We start from the raw sequence: 22960 nt of genomic DNA, 5'->3' as shown, positions 1-22960 counted from the left end.
ATTTCCATTCTTAAATCAGTAGTTAGATATCTCAGTAGCTAATTAAATATTTACCATGCAAAGAGATAGGTGTAGAAGCCTTGTTCTGAATCTGAATACCCTGAGGTGAGTAGTCACAGGAACATTGCCAATAACGAGACCTGTCTGACTTGTAGCCTACTTTTTTATTCCAAGCAACGGAGAGGCACTGGGGCAAAATGAGAGTCAACTGGTCCTTTGTAGTCTGTGATGTTCCATTGCACAAGGCTTCTCAGCCTCCTCCACCTCAAAAAGGTGCTTTAAGCACTATCTCTAGCTGTTTCCCAGCAATCATAAAGCACTTTATTTTTAGTTCTAACGCTTGCCACTATGAATCAATGATTGTCATTATGTGTGCATTCATTCTTTTTATCATCTTTGACAAGTGTGGGCCTCTCTAAATTCAACTCCCCTTTCTTCCATACATACATACTCATAGTTCTATAACCAAAATGTGTTTAACCCTTTGAGTTGAGAAGAAATCTGGTGCCAAGTCACTATTAATAGATCAGAAATGACTTCCAACTTCCCGTGTCTTGGTCTTTAATGAATAATAGAGATGAATCTCAATACTGTCCTGAAAAGCTTCCAAACAGGGAAGTTTAATACTTTCATATTCTGCAGCTTGAATGGACCTTAAAGAATATCTAGGCTCTATTCTACACAGTCTTCTAAACAATTTATTGTAAACTAAAGCCTCAGTTTAAAGAATTTTCCTTAGATAGCACAACTACTTAGTAACAAAGTTGAGATTAGTGTCCTAATTTCCTAATTCTCAATTCAGTGCTCCTTTACCCTATACATTTCTTATCTAACTGGTACAAATGTTATATTTATATTTTCATACTGGCTTTGGAATTCAGCATTTATGATCTCCAGCTTTTCCCTGAAATGATGGAACACGAAACATACAATATTCTCTGGTTCAAAAAAATTTTGTCATGTATGAAGATCACTTACAAATGTGACAGAACTTCTCCAGAAAATTCTAAAATTTACTAACATATTTTCATTTACTGAAAAATTTACATTCACTGAAACACTTACTACATTGTACTTAAGTCCGTATATTTCCCTCATATTGAAGAAATAAATATGATGCAAAAATCTGTCAAGGTTTTGTATCATGTTTGAATCCTTAGAAACCTAATATAGACACTTAGTTAGCTACGGAATAATGTCAAAGAATGGTGCCCCCCAAATACCTTCCCTTTTCGTAAGTTTAAATTAGTAAAATGGAACTGGGTACCTTTGGGCAAGTTATGTAATCTTAAATGGGTCTATCTTCTTCTTTTCCCAAAGCAGGGACTAAAATGTGTGAATTCATGTAACCTCAACTAACAACTTGTTCTCAGACCACTGGGTCCAATAAGCTAAAGTAAACATAGAGTTAAAACAGTTTTTGAAAGTACAAGTAAAACATACTTGAAAGGGTTTCACAGTCCATAAGATATATTGCTATACCAACTAAGCAGTCACAGAAAGCTAAAAACAAAACAAAGCAAAACCCCCAAAACTGAAGTATAAGTGAAGTAACTTCAAACCAGAAGAAATACACTTTTAAACCTGGAGAAATTTATCTATGTAAAATTTATCTATTTTCAATTCCCTACCTAAAAATAAAGGTATTGGGTTATCTCTCCAACCTCCGTTAACATTCATTCATTGATCTAATAAATATTTTGAGCACCTAATAAGGGCCACATGCTGTTTTAGATAAAGGAAATATGAACAAGACAAATCAAGCCCTGTTAGATCTACAGGATCTAACACTCTAGGAGAGAGTGGAACAGACAGTAAAGATGTAAACAAATAAAATCCAAAAATAAGATAAAAGCAGATGGTGATCACTGCTATGAAAGAAAACAGGATAACAGGATAGAGAATGACTGCAGAGTGGGGAGCAGAAGAGTTTTACCCAGAGTCTCTGGAAGGTGTCTTTGATGAGGTAAATGATGAGAAGGTAAATGATGAGAAAGAGTGTCTCAGTCCATTTGGGCTGCTGTAACAGAATACCATAGACTTAGTGACCTACAAACAACAGAATTTATTTCTCACAGTTCTGGAGGCTGCAAAGTCCCAGAATAAAGTGCCAGAAGATTCAGTGTCTGGTGAGAGCCTGCTTCCTGATTCATAGGCAGCAGTCTTCTCGCTGTGTCTTCACATACAGGAAGGGGCAAGCAAGCTCTCTGGGGTGTCTTTTATAAATAAGGGCACTAATCCCATTCATGAGGGCTCTGCCTTCATGACCTAATACCCTCTCAAAGACCCCACCTCCAAATACCTTCACACTGGGGATTAGGTTTCAACATATGAATTTTGCGGGGGACATAAACATTCAGTCTATAACAATGGGACAGTTATTTGAAGACCTGAGGGAATAGAAAAGAACAATCTCAAGGCACTGAAGTATGAGCCAGGGACACTCAAGAGACAGAAGTTAAACTGTTGTGCTTGTGTGTGATGAAACACGGGCAAGAATAATAGACACTGAATTCAGAAAGGCACCTAGAGGCCATGGTAAGAAGTTCATGTTTTACTGTAATTTAATGTATATTGTACATATTATGTAATTTAATGTATATTGATTACAGTTACAATGGGAAACTCAAGGGAGAAAGGGTGAGCAGGGATCTGTTCTACTGTTTTTAAACTATCACATCTGGCTATGGTGAAGGAACAGCAAAAAAGTCAAAGCAGGGAGACCAATTAGGGAGCTGTGTTAATAATCTAGGAAAGAGAAGATTATGTCTTACACTAAGGTGGTGAGACTTACTGATGAACTGGATGTATGATATGAAGAAAAAGGAGAATTCGATAAACAGAGTTTCTTTCGATCTGAACAAATGGGTAGAAGATGAAACCATTAACTGGAATGGGTAAGATTAGAAAACAGGCTTGACAGGGCAAGCAGATGGTAGGTGCAAGAGGGATGTGCTAAGTTTGAGATGCCAATTAGACATTCAGGAGTACACGGTGAGTTTTACACAAGTCTCCCTAAGAAAATTCATTGAGCATCTATCATGACAACTTCAAATTTGGTTCTAAATTATCCTAAGGTGGTAATGTGTCCAAAACACACTCTTGGTAGAGATTCAACCATCATGAAATATTTTTTGTCCACAAGTGATTTCCACTTTACAGACAGCACAGGTTGCTGATGTGGTTGAAATGAGATGCTTGATGTCTGCTACTCAGACATCCTACTTGCTCAAGGGCTCCTTAGAATCCTCATCAGCTGCTCTGCTGAAGTGAACAAAAGCAGAATAGGGACATTTTCTGATTCTAATATGTATTTACAATTGCCATCAACCTCTAGAATCCGGTGATCCTGGCCGTTCTTGACATTTATTCTTGACATATCAGCATCCTCAATAATAAAGCCAGAATTGTTATTAATATTAGTAGCCACAATAAGATGCCTAGCACTTCCTGAGCACTTACTGTGGGAATAGCACTAATTCAGAGCCTTACCTATTAATAAAGAAAATTGGTAACCCTGATTTAATGCTTACTGTGTACAATTGCCGCTAAAATCACTTTACATATGTTAATTCATCCAATCTTCAAAACTCTATGAGTTAGAAACCATAATTATTCTCATTTTGCAGATGCGGAAACTAAGACAAAGAAAAGTTGTTACTTGTAAACACAGTAAATAAGAAAGAGGCTAAGATGGATTTTGTAACCAAGGAGTCTGGCTCTAATGACCGTGCTTCCTAACCCCTACATTACCAACCTCATTATCAATATCTCTTTTTAATTATACAGTATTTATTAATCCTCTTAATCTTGTGATATAATTCTTATTATTATCTCTATTTTGCTACTGATAAAATGACGTTTAGAGATGTCACACAGCTATTAGGTCAGAGCTACCTCTGTCTAGCACTGTGCTCTTTCTTTGCCCCATATTTTGCAACAGAGCACAGATATACGTAAAATGTCATGTTGCAATAGTCAAAGAGTTCCCACATTACACTCTGAAGGTGGCTGCATTTGGTGGTGGTGAATGAAAACAATAAGATGCCTTGCTAATATGGACACACCTGCCTTGAATTTCACCTGGAGCTCTTTTAGAAATATTTGACTAAATTAAGAACTTTGAGGTAAAGGAACTGAATAGCTATAAATTATTGTCATTTCATATCAATTTCTGATCTCTCTTCAAATATACTTCCATGTAAACAGTCTAGTATGTTCTTTGGCTTTTTCTACAAATGTCTCCTAATAGGAATGACTCACTTTGTTCCTTTTCAGGAAGAATTTAATTCTTTTAGCATTATCAATTTATTAATAAGAAAATTTTTTCACTGGCTAGGTTTAAAGAGATAATCCTGTTAATTTAACAGCATAAATTCTATATTCCTGTTTTTAAAAGATTATGACTTTTAGCCAATACTGGTCTTTCCTTACACCCCAATTCACATTTCTAATTGCTTCCTAGATAATACCTACTGATCCTCCTCCTGACTGAGTACATTCATTATTTTTTCCCTCCAGTCATGCATTTCTTCCTGAATGTCCTGTTTAGTCTGGTAGTGGTATATTTATGAAGCTCAGCTAAACGTCATCTTCAGCCTCTCCCTTTCTTTCACCCCTCACAGTCAATCAATCAACAAATTCTACTTCAAATTACCAACTAAAAAATGAATTGGAGGTCTGGACCCTCCTCTTCAACAACACACCAACATCACAATGACTAACTGGACCAAGCAATGGCTTTTTTTTTTTAAACATCTTTATTGGGGTATAATTGCTTTAAAATGGTGTGTTAGTTTCTGCTTTATAACAAAGTGAATCAGATATACATATACATATATCCCCATATGTCCTCCCTCTTGCATCTCCCTCCCACCCTCCCTATCCCAGCCCTCTAGGTGGTCATAAAGCACTGAGCTGCTTTATAAATGTTCTCCCTGCCTCTAGTCATGACCTCATTAAATACCTCCCTTAGGAAGATCCACATGTCTCTTTCTTTTTCTAAAAGCCTTCCCATGGGATATCATACCAGCTCATCACTGCTAAGATTCTAAGCAGTGACAGTGAAGGCAGATAAGGGCTCTCATGTATAATATTAATAACGATTAACCTTTGCTTTAATTCATTTAATCATCACAACAACCACTGAGGTATCCACTGTTATGATCCCAATTTTGTAGATGAGGAAACTGAGACACGGAGTAATTACTTAGCTATTAAGTGACTATATAACGTATGTTCATTATGTAAAATGTCAAAAACAATTCCTGTTTTCCTAGAAAAAAACAATAATTAAACCTAAGGAAAGATTCACAATTACATACCCCATAAGTAATCATCCTCACGATCAATCAGACTAGCACTTTTACCAGTATTTTACCAGTAGAGTACTTGATTAAAGTTGATGCCTCCATTAGTAAGGATACTGTGATTTATCTTCTCAACATGAATAACATATAGCATTATATTACTTTAATCATCTTGAAATTACTGAATTATGGAATTCCAGGCAAGGAAGTAAACTTAGAAATCACCTGATTCAAAGTCCTCATTTTTTTAAAAAATGGTGTTTGTAATATTTCAATGAAATTCCTATGGAACCCATGGTGTCTACATGCCACAGTGCAGTCCTCAGCTATGCACCACCAGGATTTACTCATCCATTCCCCAGGAATGAGCACTTAGATGATCTCCAGTTTCCCCCTGCCACAAACAATACCATAATTACCAAGATGCTCACTTTTACATGTCTGGTGAGCATTATGAATTTTCTAATCATGTAGAAAGATATAGACAAATAAATAAACTATAAAAGCCTAAGATAAAAGTAGAAGAATGTCAAAAGCAAAGAGGCAGCCTTGAGCTACAGACTTCCCTTACATAAAAGTGTAAGGACTTTCATTCCTGACTGACATTGCATATGAATTGCTCTTCACTTCTCAGACACTGGATGGTCTTCATTCCATTCCCACCATAAACCTTACCCATCCCAGCTGATCAATTCCTGCCATCTCCAGTATCCCCAACCTCCCATCTTCGTTAAGAGCCCTCTGCCACCACTTCCATGGAAGATTTGTACCTGTTCCCTCACCATCACCTGAGCCCCTTTTTAGAAGCTGCTTAGCCGACTGTTCTGGAGTAGAAGGAAGGAGGTATGCACTTAGCAATCTGAAATTCTAGGTGCCCTTCTCTAGGAAATACTGAGTTAGTCCACATGCTATTTAAACCCTATGGTACTATGAATGGAAAACCCTCTATTGCATGATGTATTAAAGAGGCTTTTGTGGTCTCACAAGGAAACCCAACCACAATGTGGATTACTGTTGCTACGTTCTGACGTCTGTAACAAATACAGATTTTACTCTGTAAGCCGTGAAGGAGTATTACTCCATTCTGCTCTCTGGCAGGGCTGGAGAGGGGTGGGTGAAGGGACTCAAGAATGTCCAGCTTCCCTATATAGAGACTTTGAACCGATTCTGTTTTCAGTGCCATCCATTGCCCCCCTGTTTTAGAAGAACACAGGGCTTCCATGTCCAGAGCCTTTTCAGAGTCCACTGGAATAATCTGACTTACTTCTTCAGGCACTTGGGCTTCTGCTGCTGCTTTTGCTCTGCTGAGAAAGTAATCATTCCGGTGTGCTTTAGTTTTTCAAACTCCAGAATTTTTTTAAAACTCTTCCTTCTTGTCTCTTCTTGCATTCTCTTTGTATTCTTTTGCTTTCCTTCGAGTTAAATTTCAATAAGGAGTATAAATAAATATGTTGTTCAAACAAATATATTAAAATGAAAGTTTAGAGGGAATTTGTATGTTATACTATTTGGTTAATGACCTTTTTGTTACTGATTTGTAGGAACTCTTTTACATTAAGGAAATTTACTATTTTGTCACATGTGGTATGACTATTTTGCTGATTTGGGCTTTTGTCTCTTGAGCTTTTATTTTGTCATGTGAAAATGTTTTCATATTGGTTTACTCAAATTTATCAGTTTTTTTCTCCCTTTTTGGTTTTTCTCATGCTTAGAAGACCATTTGCTTTAAAGATTATTAAAACATTTTGTCATGCTTTTTCCCTCAGCCTTACTGTTTGAGTTTTGTTTCTTCATCCATTTTTATGTTTGAATTTTTGATCAGTCTGGAACTTATTTCTGTGTAAGGTGTGAGGTGAGACTCCAATTCTATCTTCCTCAAAATGGTTTCTCATTTTAGTTGTTTCTTTCACCTCTCATTTAAAATGCTACCCTTTTCTATGTGCTAAATCTTGGTATGCCAGTATGCCTTGGGTCTAATTTGGGTTTGTTTAATTCACTTCTTTGTCTACTAATATGACAGCTTTAATTATTGCAGATCTATAATTAGCTTTAATATCAGGTGGAATTTGTCCTTTCTGATTGCTCTTCTTCTTAAAACAATATTTTAGATTATTCTTATACTTTTATTTTTCCTTGTTAATATTTTAAAGTTTGTGTAGTTTCAAAAGACACATATAAACTTTAAAAAATTAATATGAAAAAATATATTAGAACCGAAAATAATTATATAGTTTATAATAGTTTTTCACTTTATTCCCCTGATTTTTTGAGGTCAACAATAACATATATGTAAATAATGGCTTCTTCCACTTTTCTAATTGTTATAGCTCTTATTTCTTTTTCCAGAAAGTGTTAAATAATAAAATTGGTAGTAGACATATTTTTTAATTTCTGGTTTTAATGAGAATGCTTCTAAATTTCTCCATCAAAAATTAAGCAAGGCTTTGCAATGAAATGTATCATCTTGATGTATGGAGGCGATCATATGGTTTTAATCTTTTAACTGCTCATACTGAATTTTTAAAATTATCTTTAGCCATTTTAAGGGAAATAAATTCATATCACTTAGTTCATTAAACAATCACAGGACTTCCAGGGTCTTCTTCAGAACCGTCAACTCCCTCCTGCATTATTCCCTTCCTTCTCAGTCTCAACTGCCACAGGACCGTGGAATGGTGTGGATGACAACTAAACCACCCCCTGTGGTTTCATATATTTTCTGGGTAGTAAGGTATCTAGAATCATGTAAATTTATACTAAAAATTCGATTTTTGGCAAAGAGTTTCTGTTACACTTTGCACACATTAGGAAGAATGCCTTTTGTGTTTAGCATAAGAGACTAATATTAAAACACTGTGTATTGAAAGGTCAAGGACAAAGCTGATGAGATGGGAAACACACTGGACTTGAAAACAGAAATTCTAGTTATGTGCTTGCCCCTTGCTACCTTTTCTCGGACTAAACATTTGACTACTCTGAGACACAGATAATGAGTGAAAAAGATCACTGTAAGTTTTAAAGCAAGCACCCTACCAACATAAGGCATCATCTTCCAATTTTAAATATGTTGAAAATCTTTAAAATTATTTATTTCAAAATTGCCTTTAAAGCATATTAAGTTTTTCACAATACTTAACTCAATAAGATGAGTTTTTGTCCTATACAAAATGACATGAAGTCCATTAAAAGAGGGCAGTTCACTACAATGCAGCTTCTCTAGCAACACACAGAGCCGCCCCAGTGTGCAAGTGGTGCCTCTCAGCTTTAAACCCACAACTTGTTATTCTTCCAGAACCTCCTGGTTCTGACCATTACCTTTCTTTTCCTTTCAAAGCGTGAGCTTCCTCACATCAGGGTCTTGAGAAATTTGCAGCCACTTCCCTTTAAATGCCCAAGTCTCAGGACTTGGTTGAGAAGATGAGGGAAGTCTTCAGAAAGCAGCTCCAGAAACTTAAAGAAGCTGTGAATGCTTCCGGAGGCAAATGAGCCCAGAATATAGAAGCCTGTGCCTTCTCTAATAATAACCTTCCCCATCTTTCCACTCTTCTGTAGCACGAACACTAGACAGAAATGAATAGCTCGATAAATTATACTGCCACTAGTGAAGTTTAACATTCAAGGCATTTATTTTTCTGTTCAGTTCTGCGAGATGTATGTTAAATTAAATAATGAGGGGACAGTGGCTCCATTTGCCTGTAAAGTCCCGGTTCTGATTTTGGTGTCACCTTTACACCATGACCCTTAAGCCATCCAGTGGATGTAGTAAATTAACCTCTCTCCGATGCATCAAGAAGAGGACTAGTAATATACAATCCTTGCAAGAATTGAGAAGATAATCATACAAGTCATTTTCTGTGTTCTGTGGTTCAGATTAAGAATGAATTTTTGATAATGAAGGAAAAAGGTTGAGATATGGTTTTGAAGTCAGATCACTTTGATTGTAACTTCACCTCTTTCTACCTGTACATCCTTTTTTTTTTTTTTTTGAAGTGGGGAGTGTGGGGGAAACTCAACTTCCTCACTGGTGAAAAGGCAAAAGTAATAGTACCTACTTCTTGAGACTTATACATATAAGACACTCAGAACAGAACCTAACATATAGTAAATTTCCAATAAGTGTTATTATATTGAAAGAAAATAAAAGCAAATAAAGTCTCTTCCTCCCAAAAAAGACATGTCTTCTTTAACCTTTCATATATTTAAGTAAAATTTAGCATTTGTGTAAATATCAGAAAGATGTATTATCATTCTGAATGAGAGGTACTGTATTCTAAATTGTAAGTCCAGGGCTTCCCTGGTGGCGCAGTGGTTGCGCGTCCGCCTGCCGATGCAGGGGAACCGGGTTCGCGCCCTGGTATGGGAAGATCCCACATGCCGCGGAGCGGCTGGGCCCATGAGCCATGGCCACTGAGCCTGCGCGTCCGGAGCCTGTGCTCCGCAACGGGGGAGGCCACAACAGAGGAAGGCCCGCATACCACAAAAAAAAAATAAAATAAAATAAAATAAAATAAAATAAAATAAATTGTAAGTCCAGTAGTTTGGATAAAATATTTTTCTAGGTTATATTTTCTTCTTTTTTTATTTATCCAACATATATTGACTAAAACATATTCAATCAGACGTTATTAGGAACGTTAAAAGAAAAATGCTTCATCTCAGCCCATAAAAAGTTAACGTGACCTGGAAGGGGAGAGAAGATATCTAACCTATTGACTCTATTACATGGTCAATGCCTCCAACACACATAACCAAGATATTACATAAATTTGGAAGCAAAGCATGATTTCTAATCAATGATATTAAGCACAGATCAGTGGAGCATATAGCTTTTGAATCAAATCCCAAATCATCAGTGGTGTATGCACAGGTTGAAAAGGGCTCCATGGGTAAAATATCTAACTGGAGGGGTTTACAGATGTTTATATAAATGGGCAAAGACTCCAGTTTCACTGATAAGAAAAGCAATAATATGATATGAGGCTGGCAATGTAAGATGATCGCACTATGTGGAATATGAAGGCTGCCAAGGTATGTCTGAAGTTGTATTTGGTTGGCACTAAAGAATAGATATTTTCTTGGTGGACTGATTGATATTTGTTTCTTCTTTAGGTTTCTTTGGTTAGCTTGGTAGCCAATGCTCTCGGTTACTCAGAACTTGGTGCCATCAAATCCCTACGGACATTAAGAGCTTTAAGACCACTAAGGGCTTTATCCCGGTTTGAAGGCATGAGGGTAAGAAAAATACAGGCTCTCTGATGATTCATGTCAAAATTAAATGTAAGGACTTCCCTGGCAGTCCAGTGGTTAAGACTCCGGGTCCCAACATAGGGGGCACAGGTTCAATCCCTGGTCAGGGAACTAAGATCCCACATGTCACACAGCGCGGCCAAAAAAAAAATTAATTAATTAAATAAAATGCGCGGTTGAAAAAAAATTAAGTGTAGATAATGATTTAGATACAGAGGGCTGCCATACTCTTCTGATATTTATTCATAGAATTACAAAATTTCAAAGCAGAAATCCTAAGGATCACTGAGCCTAGCCTCCTGAAACTAAAACAGGCCCTCAAAAATTGTTTGTGGCAGAGCTAGAACTAGAATCCAAGTCTTCTGGTTCAAGGATATTTCCACAACAAGTAAAAACTATGTGTTGCCATTTATTTCTTTTCATTGCTTATGCATTTTATAATGACTATTTACTACTGACATTCATCCTAGGAGGAGATTTTTCTTCCTATCAATAGGTAGTTTGATTTCTCAAAAATTACCAGTAATGAATGAAAGATAGAATGGTTTTTGTGTGCTCTACTTCTTCAATTAATATCAGTAATAAAAGTTGTTGTACAAGAAAACAACACTAAATTGTAGCCTCTGACAAAATCTATATATTCTAAGCAACCAAAGTAGGGGTTAGGATAATTAACCAAGCATTGAAGGCAACCCCTGGGGTTTGTTTCATAGATCTCCCTTTTAAGTGAGCATTCTGAATGAGGTTCACTTCTTCCATTAGCACTTGTATTTTCCTCTCCAGCTCTCTTGCTTAGTGTATATTTTATGCATCTAAACATCAAGTACACACTTATATACACATCTACTTGCCACTCCCCTCAAAATACTATTTAGCACAAAGGCCAGCTTTGTTTAATCCAGCTTGCAAATGCACATGGATATTGAATTTCTTCTAGGCCATGGGGCTTTTATGTTAGGAGGTGGTTTGTTTAAGCGATAAAAACACTTCAGTCTTGACTTTGAGATTCACTCACCAGGAAGAATGAAACCACTCTCCAGATGCACTGTAAGCAAAGAAATACTTGCTCTTACATTATAATTTTCTTTCATTGCTACTTGATAAAGTCACAAGACAAAATTAATAAAAATGATTATGTAATTTCAAGTTTTTTCCACACCAATCTTTTACCATTACTCACATTATTTAAGCCTTCATCTGGCTGCATGGTTTCATATTAATAATTCATTTTTGAGGGGAGACAGCAATTGAACAAAATAGAAAACTTCCAAGTTTGCTCTAATCTGAAAACTATTCTAAGTTTGGCATTTTTAATTTTGTCATATGGCAGCATTAATATTCTAGGTATAAAATATGGTAAAAGGTATGCATTTATTTGATGTTAAGAGAACTTGTGGGAGGTCATTTTACACAAATTTTAGAGCCAAGAAAACCTGGTTTCAGTATAATATATATGACAATTTCTAAAAGAAATAAGATTCAAGTAGCATAAGAAATTTTTGCAATTTTGGATTTCAGGTTTTGATATTAATTTAAAATTCTTTGGTGTTGATTTCTAAAATAATGTTTCAGTATTTTAAAGTAAAACAATCGTTTCATTTAATATTAAGTGCTTAACAAAATAGTCCCAGTATGAGGTAGATTAATTAGATAAGAAAAGATACAAATCACTAGAGATTTGAAAATACACATTAATCTCTTCTGAATTTAGAGGAAAGATGACTGAATTTCTCCTTCATGAAATAGGTTGGCCTGGGTTGGTGAAGTAACATGTGGCCTGAAGTGAACATTTAAGAGATTTGGATCAATAATAATGGGAATACATTCAGTAATTTATGTCCAGACATAAATTCCATCTCATTTCCTAATTTAATATACTTTTTTTAAAATTAGGAATTATCAATATGGGGAAAAAGGACCTTGTAAATTCCTTATACCATTCTTCATCTTCATCAAAAGTTAACTGGATCTGGTGATACAGATTTAAGGCATTATTAATACTTTGTTTATTTGTAATGGGTTTGTTTAACCATGTTTTCAAATCATCAATCATTCATGAACACTCTTGAAAGTTAACATGTATTGTTGAATGATGATTATTTCTTGTTGGTATTTAATACATCTTTTTTTTTTCTTTTTTTCCCCAGCATACAAACATTTTCTGACTCCATCTTACTATATCAGGTTTTTGTTTATTTCTTTTCACACTTTGGCATATTTTGCTTTCTTTAAATCTTTTAGCTCTTTAGTGTGTCACTGTTTGTTTTCCCCTACCGAATATGTCCTAGAAAATATCAGAAGAAACAAACTTGTCCACCTAGATTTTTATTTAACTCGTTTCACACCCATTTTATATTGAATAAATAATGGAAGAAATGGTTTCCATTTTAACGATTTGTAAGCTGCCTTATCCTTATCTCCTCTTCTAGGTGGTTGTGAATGCTCTTGTTGGAGCAATTCCCTCTATCATGAACGTGCTGTTGGTTTGTCTCATCTTCTGGCTGATCTTTAGCATCATGGGTGTGAACTTGTTTGCTGGCAAGTTCTACCACTGTGTAAACACGACAACTGGTAACATGTTTGAAGTTAGTGAAGTTAACAATTTGAGTGATTGTCAGGCTCTTGGCAAGAAAGCTCGGTGGAAAAACGTGAAAGTAAACTTTGATAATGTTGGCGCTGGCTATCTCGCATTGCTTCAAGTGGTAAGTGCCTACTGTATGAGTTTTGAATACGTTTTCAAAATGTTTCAAGTAAGATCATTTCTCTGATGTTCTTTGTTTGAGTGATCAATATCTGATAGCACAAAAGTAGTTGATGATAACACCTGTACTATTAGCATGACTTGACTGTAAAGAAGATGTTTTGCAGTGATTTTAAAATGTATTTTCCCCAGTGTTCAGTTGTTAATATGTTTTAATGTGATTTTATATTTCTCTTTCCTGTCTTTTCTTACTCTATTATTGAGTGTTATTGTGCTATTACCATTTTTAATTTTCTGTAGCAATAAATGCCAAAGAAGCAATTATATGTATTAAAATAATAACATATCTATTGTAGTGATTAATTAAATGTATAGATTAATCTATGTATTAATCAATTAATATACAGATACAGATAATGTACAGATAATGTACAGATTAATGTACAGATAATTAATTGTACCAACATCTAAGGAGTATAGTTCTACTATGTGTGGAAATGAAAATCTTATGGAGTGGATTTCAAAATGTGTAATATTTAATTATTTTGACTTAACTGACAGTATATTAACTAATCAAGAATTTAATGAAAACAGTTGAGTGTTTAAACTCACCAGAGGTTTGCATCATAGAGCTTACCTTTTGAAAGGGATTTGAGACTGAGATGAGAGTTTCACCTAGTTACATGTTAGTGTAGAAAAAAATAGAATACCTTCCAAGACAAACAAAGAAAAAGAGTTCCAGTTTTGAAATAAAATCTTGTTCTATTTCAATTTCATTTCTTCATTCAATCCATTTCAATCTCTTTGTAGAATATTTCATAATATTGTACAAAAAGTTATTTAATAACACTATCATATTTTCATACGGTAAAATGCATATTCTTGGATTAGGTTTTTAAGCAGAATTCAAATATATGTTGTTTACAGGCCACATTTAAAGGCTGGATGGATATTATGTATGCAGCTGTTGATTCACGAGATGTAAGTTTCACTCAAATACTATTTATAGCTACTAGATTTTTCCATAGTGATAATTTAACTGAAAGGCCCAGAATTTTATATTAGAAGCAATCAGAACATTTATAACTGCATATAGAAATTCTCTTTTTAAGCCAATTCACTTCAATATAAATGATATTTTGGTTAACATATGTCTATTATAGACCTAATATGAAAGGATATCTAACTGCATGGATTAGAAGAATCAGATTGGTCCAGTAAATGAGACTCTTAAGATTGGGAAAGCTGCTCAGTGGGGAAGTAACTTGTCTCTCCCTATCCCTGGAGAGTATGATAAACCAGAGTCTGTGAAGCAGCTTCCAAAAATATCATGATAAAAGCAAGCAAGTTTCAGGGAAACTCAATTTAGAAAACAGGAATAAAAATAGTTCCTCAGAACATATCTGTTTATGCTGAATTTTCCTCTTAGAATTCAATGTTCTGATATTAAAGCCTTATCTCCAAGAGCTAGCATTTCCAAACCCAAGGAGAAAATATTGCAAAAAAAAATTATAGTAAGACTAATAACAGGTTCAAAATATTTGCCTTGTTTATACCACTGCTATTTACTCTAAAGAATACGTACAGGTAAGTCACAATGGGAAAATAGATTTAAGAACAATCGTAAAATTACAAATTTTCATTATACTAGGTCATACTAATTTGAAAAAAGAATTGCTTTTGCAGAACAGTATCTCAGGTCAAGGCAAAAATAACTCTATAGTAAGTAACAACACTCACCAAATTTTTAATTTAGCTCAAGTATTTATTGTGTTTTTAAATATTATTTAATATTTTCAATATTATTTAGGTTAAACTTCAGCCTGTATATGAAGAAAATCTGTATATGTACTTATACTTTGTCATCTTTATCATCTTTGGGTCATTCTTCACTCTGAATCTATTCATTGGTGTCATCATAGATAACTTCAACCAACAGAAAAAGAAGATAAGTATTCCTCAGCTCTCACCTTTCTCCATTCTAAGGTTCTGTCTGTTTTACATCCAAATAACCAGGACACTCATAGTCATGACAGAGTTAGATCATTTTTAAATTGTCTTCCATTCACTATGTGGTCAGTTCAGCTGCAGAGGAGTCCAGCCTCTAACTGGTGGCTCCTCTCCAGATTCATCCTCTGCAGGTCTGCTGTAGTGTCTTTCTGACTCAAAAATATGACCACTACTTCAAAACATCCAGTGGCCCTCAATGCTCTACCCTGCTTACAGAGCCTTTCAGGAATTATCTCCACCCAGTCTTCCTGCTTCATCTTCTCCCACACCACACTTTCTATATGCACTTCCTTACTCCTCAGGTCACCACCCACCCACCATTAACATAACTATCACTTGCTACATACACAGCTACATGGATTTTCTGCCTTTTTCTGAACAAGGCATGCTCTTCTCCCTCCATGACTTTACATAGGATATTTTCTCTTCCTAAAATGCTTTGCCTAGCAAACCCTTAATCATCCTTTAAGGTCTAGCTTAAGGGTACTTCCCTATATAAAGCCTGTTTCTGAATCTTGGAACAGATTCAGAAACAGATTATTGTTATCTCTGCAGTACTGGGTTGTTTTTGTTTGTTTGCATATAGACACTGTGTCTTATATATCTATGTAGTTCTGATACTGGGTACATTGTCTGAGACACAGGAAGTGCTCAAAAAGTGTTGAATAAAGAAGTAAAATTGTCAACACTGAAATGGACTAAGATTTTTTTCTTTCATGAAAATATATTGGAGACTCCTAAGCCTCCTTCTAAATGTAATATAATCAAATTAGAATCCTGTACTAATCAGAGTTTTATGTGATTATGGGTTTTACATAATGTTAAGGTACTCAGAATTTCACACAAAAGGGAAAAGCAGGATAAATCTATATGAAGTAGGATAATATCCATTTAAAAACTGAAAAAAAAAGATTATAGGAGAGACTCAGAAATACTTTTGTAAAAGTACTGTTGTAATACAGGTTGGATTGTAACCAGTTTTATACTATGTCTTTACTTTGGAGGTCAAGACATATTTATGACAGAGGAACAAAAAAAATATTACAATGCAATGAAGAAACTTGGGTCCAAGAAACCTCAGAAACCCATACCTCGGCCTGCAGTAAGAATTACTCATCTTCTTTAACATTGCAAAGCCCTATTTCCATATGATGAAATTGGGCAGTGCTCTGGATCAGAACATATTAGGTGATATCACCAATATATAATATGACCTAATTGTAAAGTACATACTGTGTGACACAATTTGCAACTACGACACTGTAAGAATTACTAAGTTCTTAAAAATGAGGCAATTTTCTTTAGTTTGTCAGTTGAAAACCTCCAAGTCAGGGTTCCCAATAACTGCTTCCAAAGCAAGGTTCATGCTCCTGCTGCCACCTACTGCTGCCAACAACGCACCTGGTTCCAGCTCCTCTGATCTTGTTACATGGCACCCTCTTGTCCTTTTAAGTAGATGGAGTTTTCCAGACTTCCCATTCTACACCCATGGGCTCCCTCTATGCTATTTGTTCTCTCCATTGTTATGACTAGAAAATATTTTTAACGTTTTTAGAAGGGAAAAGGGTATCATCAAAATAGTTTGTTTCAGCAAATACACCCACACACAAAATATTTATTCAGAATGCATACTCTGTAGAGCTTCATTACAGTGGAAAGTCATAAAGATGGTGGACTATGTTCACAGAGCTGTATTCTAAATCACTTATCTTCTTAGATGGGTAAGAAATAAGGAACTGAGACCCAAAGAAGGTATATACTGTACGTAAAGTCACAAAGCCTGTAATTGCCAGAACTGGGACTTGACAAGGTCTCATGATCCTATAAATGACTTCACTTTGCCTTATTTTTAAGAGTAGTTGGAGTAGGTGCAGGTGGGGGGTGGAGGGGGGGGGGAAGCAGGGTGGAGGGAGGATGTAAGGCAGGGCACACAAAGGGGCATATACCTGCTTTACTGAATGTCACTTAAATATTATAGTTAGAAGAGGCAGAATTAAATAGAAAACAACTGACATATTTTGAGGGCTGGACAGACAGAAATAAGCTATAATTCAAAATCCTTAAAGCATTGATAAATGAATTTGCATATTCATTCATCTAAAAATCTGTCTATATTAACCTACTTTGTAAATCTTCATTATTAGCTGTCATTATTTTTTGTAAAAATTATCATAGTTATTAAAATCAAGCAAAGCCCATGCACATTATCAACCAGTTGCCTCAAGCAAAGCCCATGCACATTATCAACCAGTTGCCACCAATTTATGTTTTATTCAGCTTTGTCTTCCCATGGGACCTAAATAAAACAATTATATTTTGTTTTTGTCATATGACATTTTTCATTTATTTCTCTTCTTTTAACAAATTTGTGGTAATGTGAGAAGGGTGCACATCCCATGGGCCATACATAGAAGGACTTCATCTGCAATTTTATGGATCAATATTTATGAAATATACATATTAACCTTCTCCTTCCTCTCTTTCTAGAACAAATTCCAAGGAATGGTCTTTGATTTTGTAACCAGACAAGTTTTTGATATCAGCATCATGATCCTTATCTGCCTCAATATGGTCACCATGATGGTAGAAACTGATGACCAGAGCAAATATATGACTCTAGTCTTGTCCCGGATCAACCTTGTGTTCATTATCCTGTTCACTGGAGAATTTGTGCTGAAACTTATCTCCCTCAGATACTACTACTTCACCATAGGCTGGAACATCTTTGATTTTGTGGTGGTGATTCTCTCCATTGTAGGTAAGAATGGTTTATTTACAGAGAAGTGCAGTTGTTGGAAAAGTCCCCAAAGCCTATCACCTGTGTAACATGGAAATTAGAACTGAGAATCATAATGTGTATAGATCTAAAGTTCAACACTCTTGTTCATTTTCCACTAACTGAAGAATTTAACTATTCAAAAAAAGAAAACAATATATTTGAAGATTTCAGAAATAGTCTTTGTTTGCTGTTGGCACATTTCATATGCGAGGATAACTATTCATAGTAATTGGGTGTATATAATCTTAAAATGCCATACCACTATGTGAGATTATTTAATTTATAGGATTTTGCAAGAGTCCATATTGGTTTATGACATTATAGAATTATTAAATAAAACTCTATAATCTTTCACTGGTAATATTAGGAAGTGGATCCAAACAGTAAAGGTTTATACTCATAACAAATTTGTTGTTTTCATTAACCTTGCAAAGAAAAAGCATTCATGTAAGCATAAGATACTTACTGTTTAGCTGTTTCTGTATTGTTCCATAGGTATGTTTCTGGCTGAGCTGATAGAGAAATATTTTGTGTCCCCTACCCTGTTCCGAGTGATCCGTCTTGCCAGGATTGGCCGAATCCTGCGTCTGATCAAAGGGGCCAAGGGGATCCGCACGCTGCTCTTTGCTTTGATGATGTCCCTTCCTGCGTTGTTTAACATCGGCCTCCTGCTCTTCCTGGTCATGTTCATCTACGCCATCTTTGGGATGTCCAACTTTGCCTATGTTAAAAAGGAAGCTGGAATTGATGACATGTTCAATTTTGAAACTTTTGGCAACAGCATGATCTGCCTGTTCCAGATTACCACCTCTGCTGGCTGGGATGGACTGCTAGCACCTATTCTCAACAGTGCACCGCCTGACTGTGACCCTGACACAATTCACCCTGGCAGCTCAGTTAAGGGAGATTGTGGGAACCCGTCTGTAGGGATTTTCTTTTTTGTCAGTTACATCATCATATCATTTCTGGTTGTGGTGAACATGTACATCGCTGTCATCCTGGAGAACTTCAGTGTTGCCACTGAAGAAAGTGCAGAGCCGCTGAGTGAGGATGACTTTGAGATGTTCTACGAGGTTTGGGAGAAGTTTGACCCCGATGCCACCCAGTTCATAGAGTTCTCCAAGCTCTCTGATTTTGCGGCTGCCCTGGATCCTCCTCTTCTCATAGCAAAACCAAACAAAGTCCAGCTCATTGCTATGGATTTGCCCATGGTCAGTGGGGACAGGATCCACTGCCTCGACATTTTATTTGCCTTTACAAAGCGTGTTTTGGGTGAGAGTGGAGAGATGGATGCCCTTCGAATACAAATGGAAGATCGGTTCATGGCATCGAACCCCTCCAAAGTCTCCTATGAGCCCATTACAACCACTTTGAAACGCAAACAAGAGGAGGTATCTGCTGCTATCATTCAGCGTAATTTCAGATGTTATCTTTTAAGGCAAAGGTTAAAGAAGGTATTAAGTGAGTATAACAAAGAGGCAATCAAAGGGAGGATTGACTTACCTATAAAAGACAACATGATTATTGACAAATTAAATGGGAACTCCACCCCAGAAAAAACAGATGGAAGTTCCTCTACCACCTCTCCTCCTTCCTATGATAGTGTAACAAAGCCAGACAAAGAAAAGTTTGAGAAAGACAAACGAGAAAAAGAAAGCAAAGGGAAAGAGGTGAGGGAAAATCAAAAGTAAAAAGAGACAAGGAATTATCTTTGTGATTAATTGTTTACAGCCTAAGAAGGTAAAGTTTATGTGTCAACTGGACTCCCAGAGGAGGTCTATGCCAAACTGACTGTTTTAACAAATACTCATGGTCAGTGCCTATAACAAGACAGTGACCTCTCCATCACTACAACTCTGTGAGTCAGGGTATCAACACTGACAAGAGGTTGCTGTTTTCATTACCAGCTGACACTGCTGAGGAGAAACTCAATGGCTACCTAGACTGTAGGGATAGTTGTGCAAAGTGATCATTGTAACTACACCAAACACTTTTAGTACAGTACTTGCATCCACTCTATTTTTAACTTCCATATCTGCCATATTTTTACAAAATTTGTTCTAGTGGATTTCCCTGGTCACTAATTCATAGTTTATTCATAATACTACGTCACTATTTTTGTAAATGAAATTTAAGTTGAGAAAAAAGTATATAAGAGTCCTGTGATCCTACTCCATAAGTTTCTCCAATAATCAGACAAAAGGGTTTTGTCCAAGAGATGAAATTCTTGCTCAAAACCAGAAAAAAAAAATTCTAATAACAATTTCAGGTACTTCCATTTTCTAGACGGCTTTAATTTTGAAAGTGTTTAGTCTATGTTTGTTTATATCTAAACAGTTACGTGCCTGTAAAGTCTCCTCTAATTTTTAAAGGATTATTTTTATGCAAAGTATTCTGTTTCAGCAAGTGCAAATTTTATTCTAAGTTCCAGAGCACTATATTTAATTTTGGTTAAATGCTTTCCAAAAAAGGTAATCTAATAAATCTGTTCTAGAAAAGTATATCTAAAGTATCGCTTTAGAATAGTTGTTCCACCTTCTGAGGCAGTGTTGCTTTGCCATCTCCTGCTCTCAGCAAAGCTGACATTTTATGTCAATTAAACACACCCTCTGTTATGTAAATAGTTATTTTATCCTGTGGGGCATGTTTGGGAATATATATATATATATATATATATATATATATATATCTCCTGATAAACAAGTTCTATTAAATCAAATATGTACCACAGTGTATGTGTCTTTTACGAGCTTCCAACAGGGATGTATCCTGCACCATTCGTTAAACATAAATAGTTTGAAGATTACCACTAATGCATGTTAATTACCTATGCTGCTCTATGTTACTCAATCTATTCTTCACAAGTCTTGGTTAGAAGTCGTCACATGTTGGTAGTAGAGTGATTTCAACCAGCTCTATGTCTAGTACATCAAGCAGAATAGCTTGCAGTTATTTAAAAGCACCTTTCCTTTTGCATTTTTAATTCAACTTGTGTCATATGGTGTCTCTCTAGATTTCAAGGAAACACACTGCATACTGCCTACTGTCAAAACCTATACTTCATATTTTGCTAAAATATGTCCAAAACTTGTTTAAATATAAATAATGTAAAAATATAATCAATTTTATTTGTTGCATTTTGTACATAAGAAAATTATTTTCAGGTTGATGACATGCCAATTTATTTTACTTTATGCTTTTCCTTTTTATTTTTAATCACAACTCCAAACTTTTAAATCCATAAGAATTTTCAATGGATAATTTCTTAAAATAAAAGTTAGACAATGTGTTTTGTGGATTTCTTTGTTATATTTTCTACCATTCCAGTAGGAGAACATTGGTCAAAAATTCAAACCTAGATCATTTTCTACCAACTATGGTTGCCTCAATATAACCCTTTATTCATGGAAGGTTTTTTTTTACTCAACTTTTGTAGTATTTGCTTATGCAGACTAGTCTTATTTTTTTAATTCCTGTTGCACTAAAGCTATCAGAGATATAACTTGGGCTCTGACCCTTTTAGCCATGAACACAATGGCTAAGCTGTGCAATTACCTAACATGATATAAATTTTTGTTTTTTGCACAAACCAAAAGATTAATGTTAATTCCTTTTACACAACTATTTACTTGTAGTGTATTGATGAACTGCATGCAGGGAATTGCTATTACTAAAACGAATGGTGAGCTATGTCATTATCGAGCCAAACGAATAAATATTTCATTTTTTATTGTATTTAATTTCCTGGCTTCTGGGTTTTTTTTTTATTGTTGGAAGTTTAAAACGTATATAATTAATGAAACCTGTACTTGATCTGACATTTGTATACATAAAAGTTCACATGAATTTTATAACAACCTACTGCATGATCCACCAAGCAGTACTATAGAATAAAGTCTATTAAAAGCAGTTTTTGTGAACGTTTCTGTGTGCAAAAGATCAAGCTCACATATTCCAACTTTCAAGTTCAACAACAATAATAGTAGCCATCTACAATGGTTATCAATTTCAATTAACTCCTTGGCTGTAAACATTTTGACCTCAACTCCTCTCAATGTAATTATTGTAATCTCCAAATTTCTTGGCAGTAAATAAATGTTATATTACATAGTTTGTTACTTAAATCCATTTTATGAACTCCTATTTACACATAAAATATTAATGATGCAGTAACTGAAAATTTATATTAACTTTTTTTCAGGGTCCCTTGGATTTATGTCAGGTAAAACCAAATGCTTCTTCTCAGTAGAAAACTCCAGTTATAATGCTTATATTTTTGATGAATTGGATCTAAATATGCATTTCATAATTTCCCCAACATAAAAGGTATGAGGTGACTTAATTGGAATTCATTGCCTTCTTGCTGTTCAGGTAAATTTTCAGACCTTGCCAACACCACAGAGAAGTCAAGTATTACTCTGCAAAGTCCTTAACCTTTTTATGCATCCTATAATATAATCATTAGCCAAGCAATCTATTAATTGATATGCATTATATCTAAATGATCTTATGCTCAGAAGAGTCTCAGCTGCAAAAAAAAAAAAAAAAAAAAAAACTTTAAAAAATATACCTAGCTAAAGGATATTCTGAAAAATTTCAGAATACAGGGTTGCTAATGCAATTTGATAGATTTCTGAAATAACTACTTTCACAAGAAAAATCCTTCTATTATTAAACTTCATGATAGAATTTTGTAAAAACTAGAATTAATCAAGTTGGACATAGAAATAACAATACCATGAAATTAAAGAAACTTAAATTCACCAATAAGTGATACTAAATCAACAATAAGTGATATTAAATTACCAATAAGTGATCCTTTAGTAAAGAAAAACCATTTGTGTGGAGAGAAAAATGAGAATTCTGCATTTCAAATAATGTAGCTGAAAGATAATGTCTATATAAATTTATGTG

At 35.1% G+C, this 22960-nt stretch overlaps 1 protein-coding gene across 14 annotated transcripts in view; it reads left to right on the top strand.

Annotated features, from left to right (window-relative positions):
• LOC102995581 (sodium channel protein type 3 subunit alpha) overlaps positions 1-19737 on the top strand; it is an 82193-nt gene extending 62456 nt beyond the window's left edge. For all 14 annotated transcript variants that reach the window (XM_007119469.2, XM_007119466.2, XM_024122219.1 and 11 more), the window contains 7 exons: positions 10419-10541; positions 12986-13258; positions 14185-14238; positions 15068-15205; positions 16265-16369; positions 17755-18025; positions 18542-19737. In XM_007119469.2, the coding sequence (XP_007119531.2) occupies positions 10419-10541; positions 12986-13258; positions 14185-14238; positions 15068-15205; positions 16265-16369; positions 17755-18025; positions 18542-19737 (2160 nt within the window). The remainder of the gene's footprint in view (positions 1-10418; positions 10542-12985; positions 13259-14184; positions 14239-15067; positions 15206-16264; positions 16370-17754; positions 18026-18541) is intronic.
• Positions 19738-22960: the final 3223 nt, after the last annotated feature.

Source organism: Physeter macrocephalus, chromosome 2, assembly GCF_002837175.3.
Source record: "Physeter macrocephalus isolate SW-GA chromosome 2, ASM283717v5, whole genome shotgun sequence".
Lineage (NCBI taxonomy): Eukaryota > Metazoa > Chordata > Mammalia > Artiodactyla > Physeteridae > Physeter > Physeter macrocephalus.
This window is presented reverse-complemented; position numbering and strand designations above follow the sequence as displayed.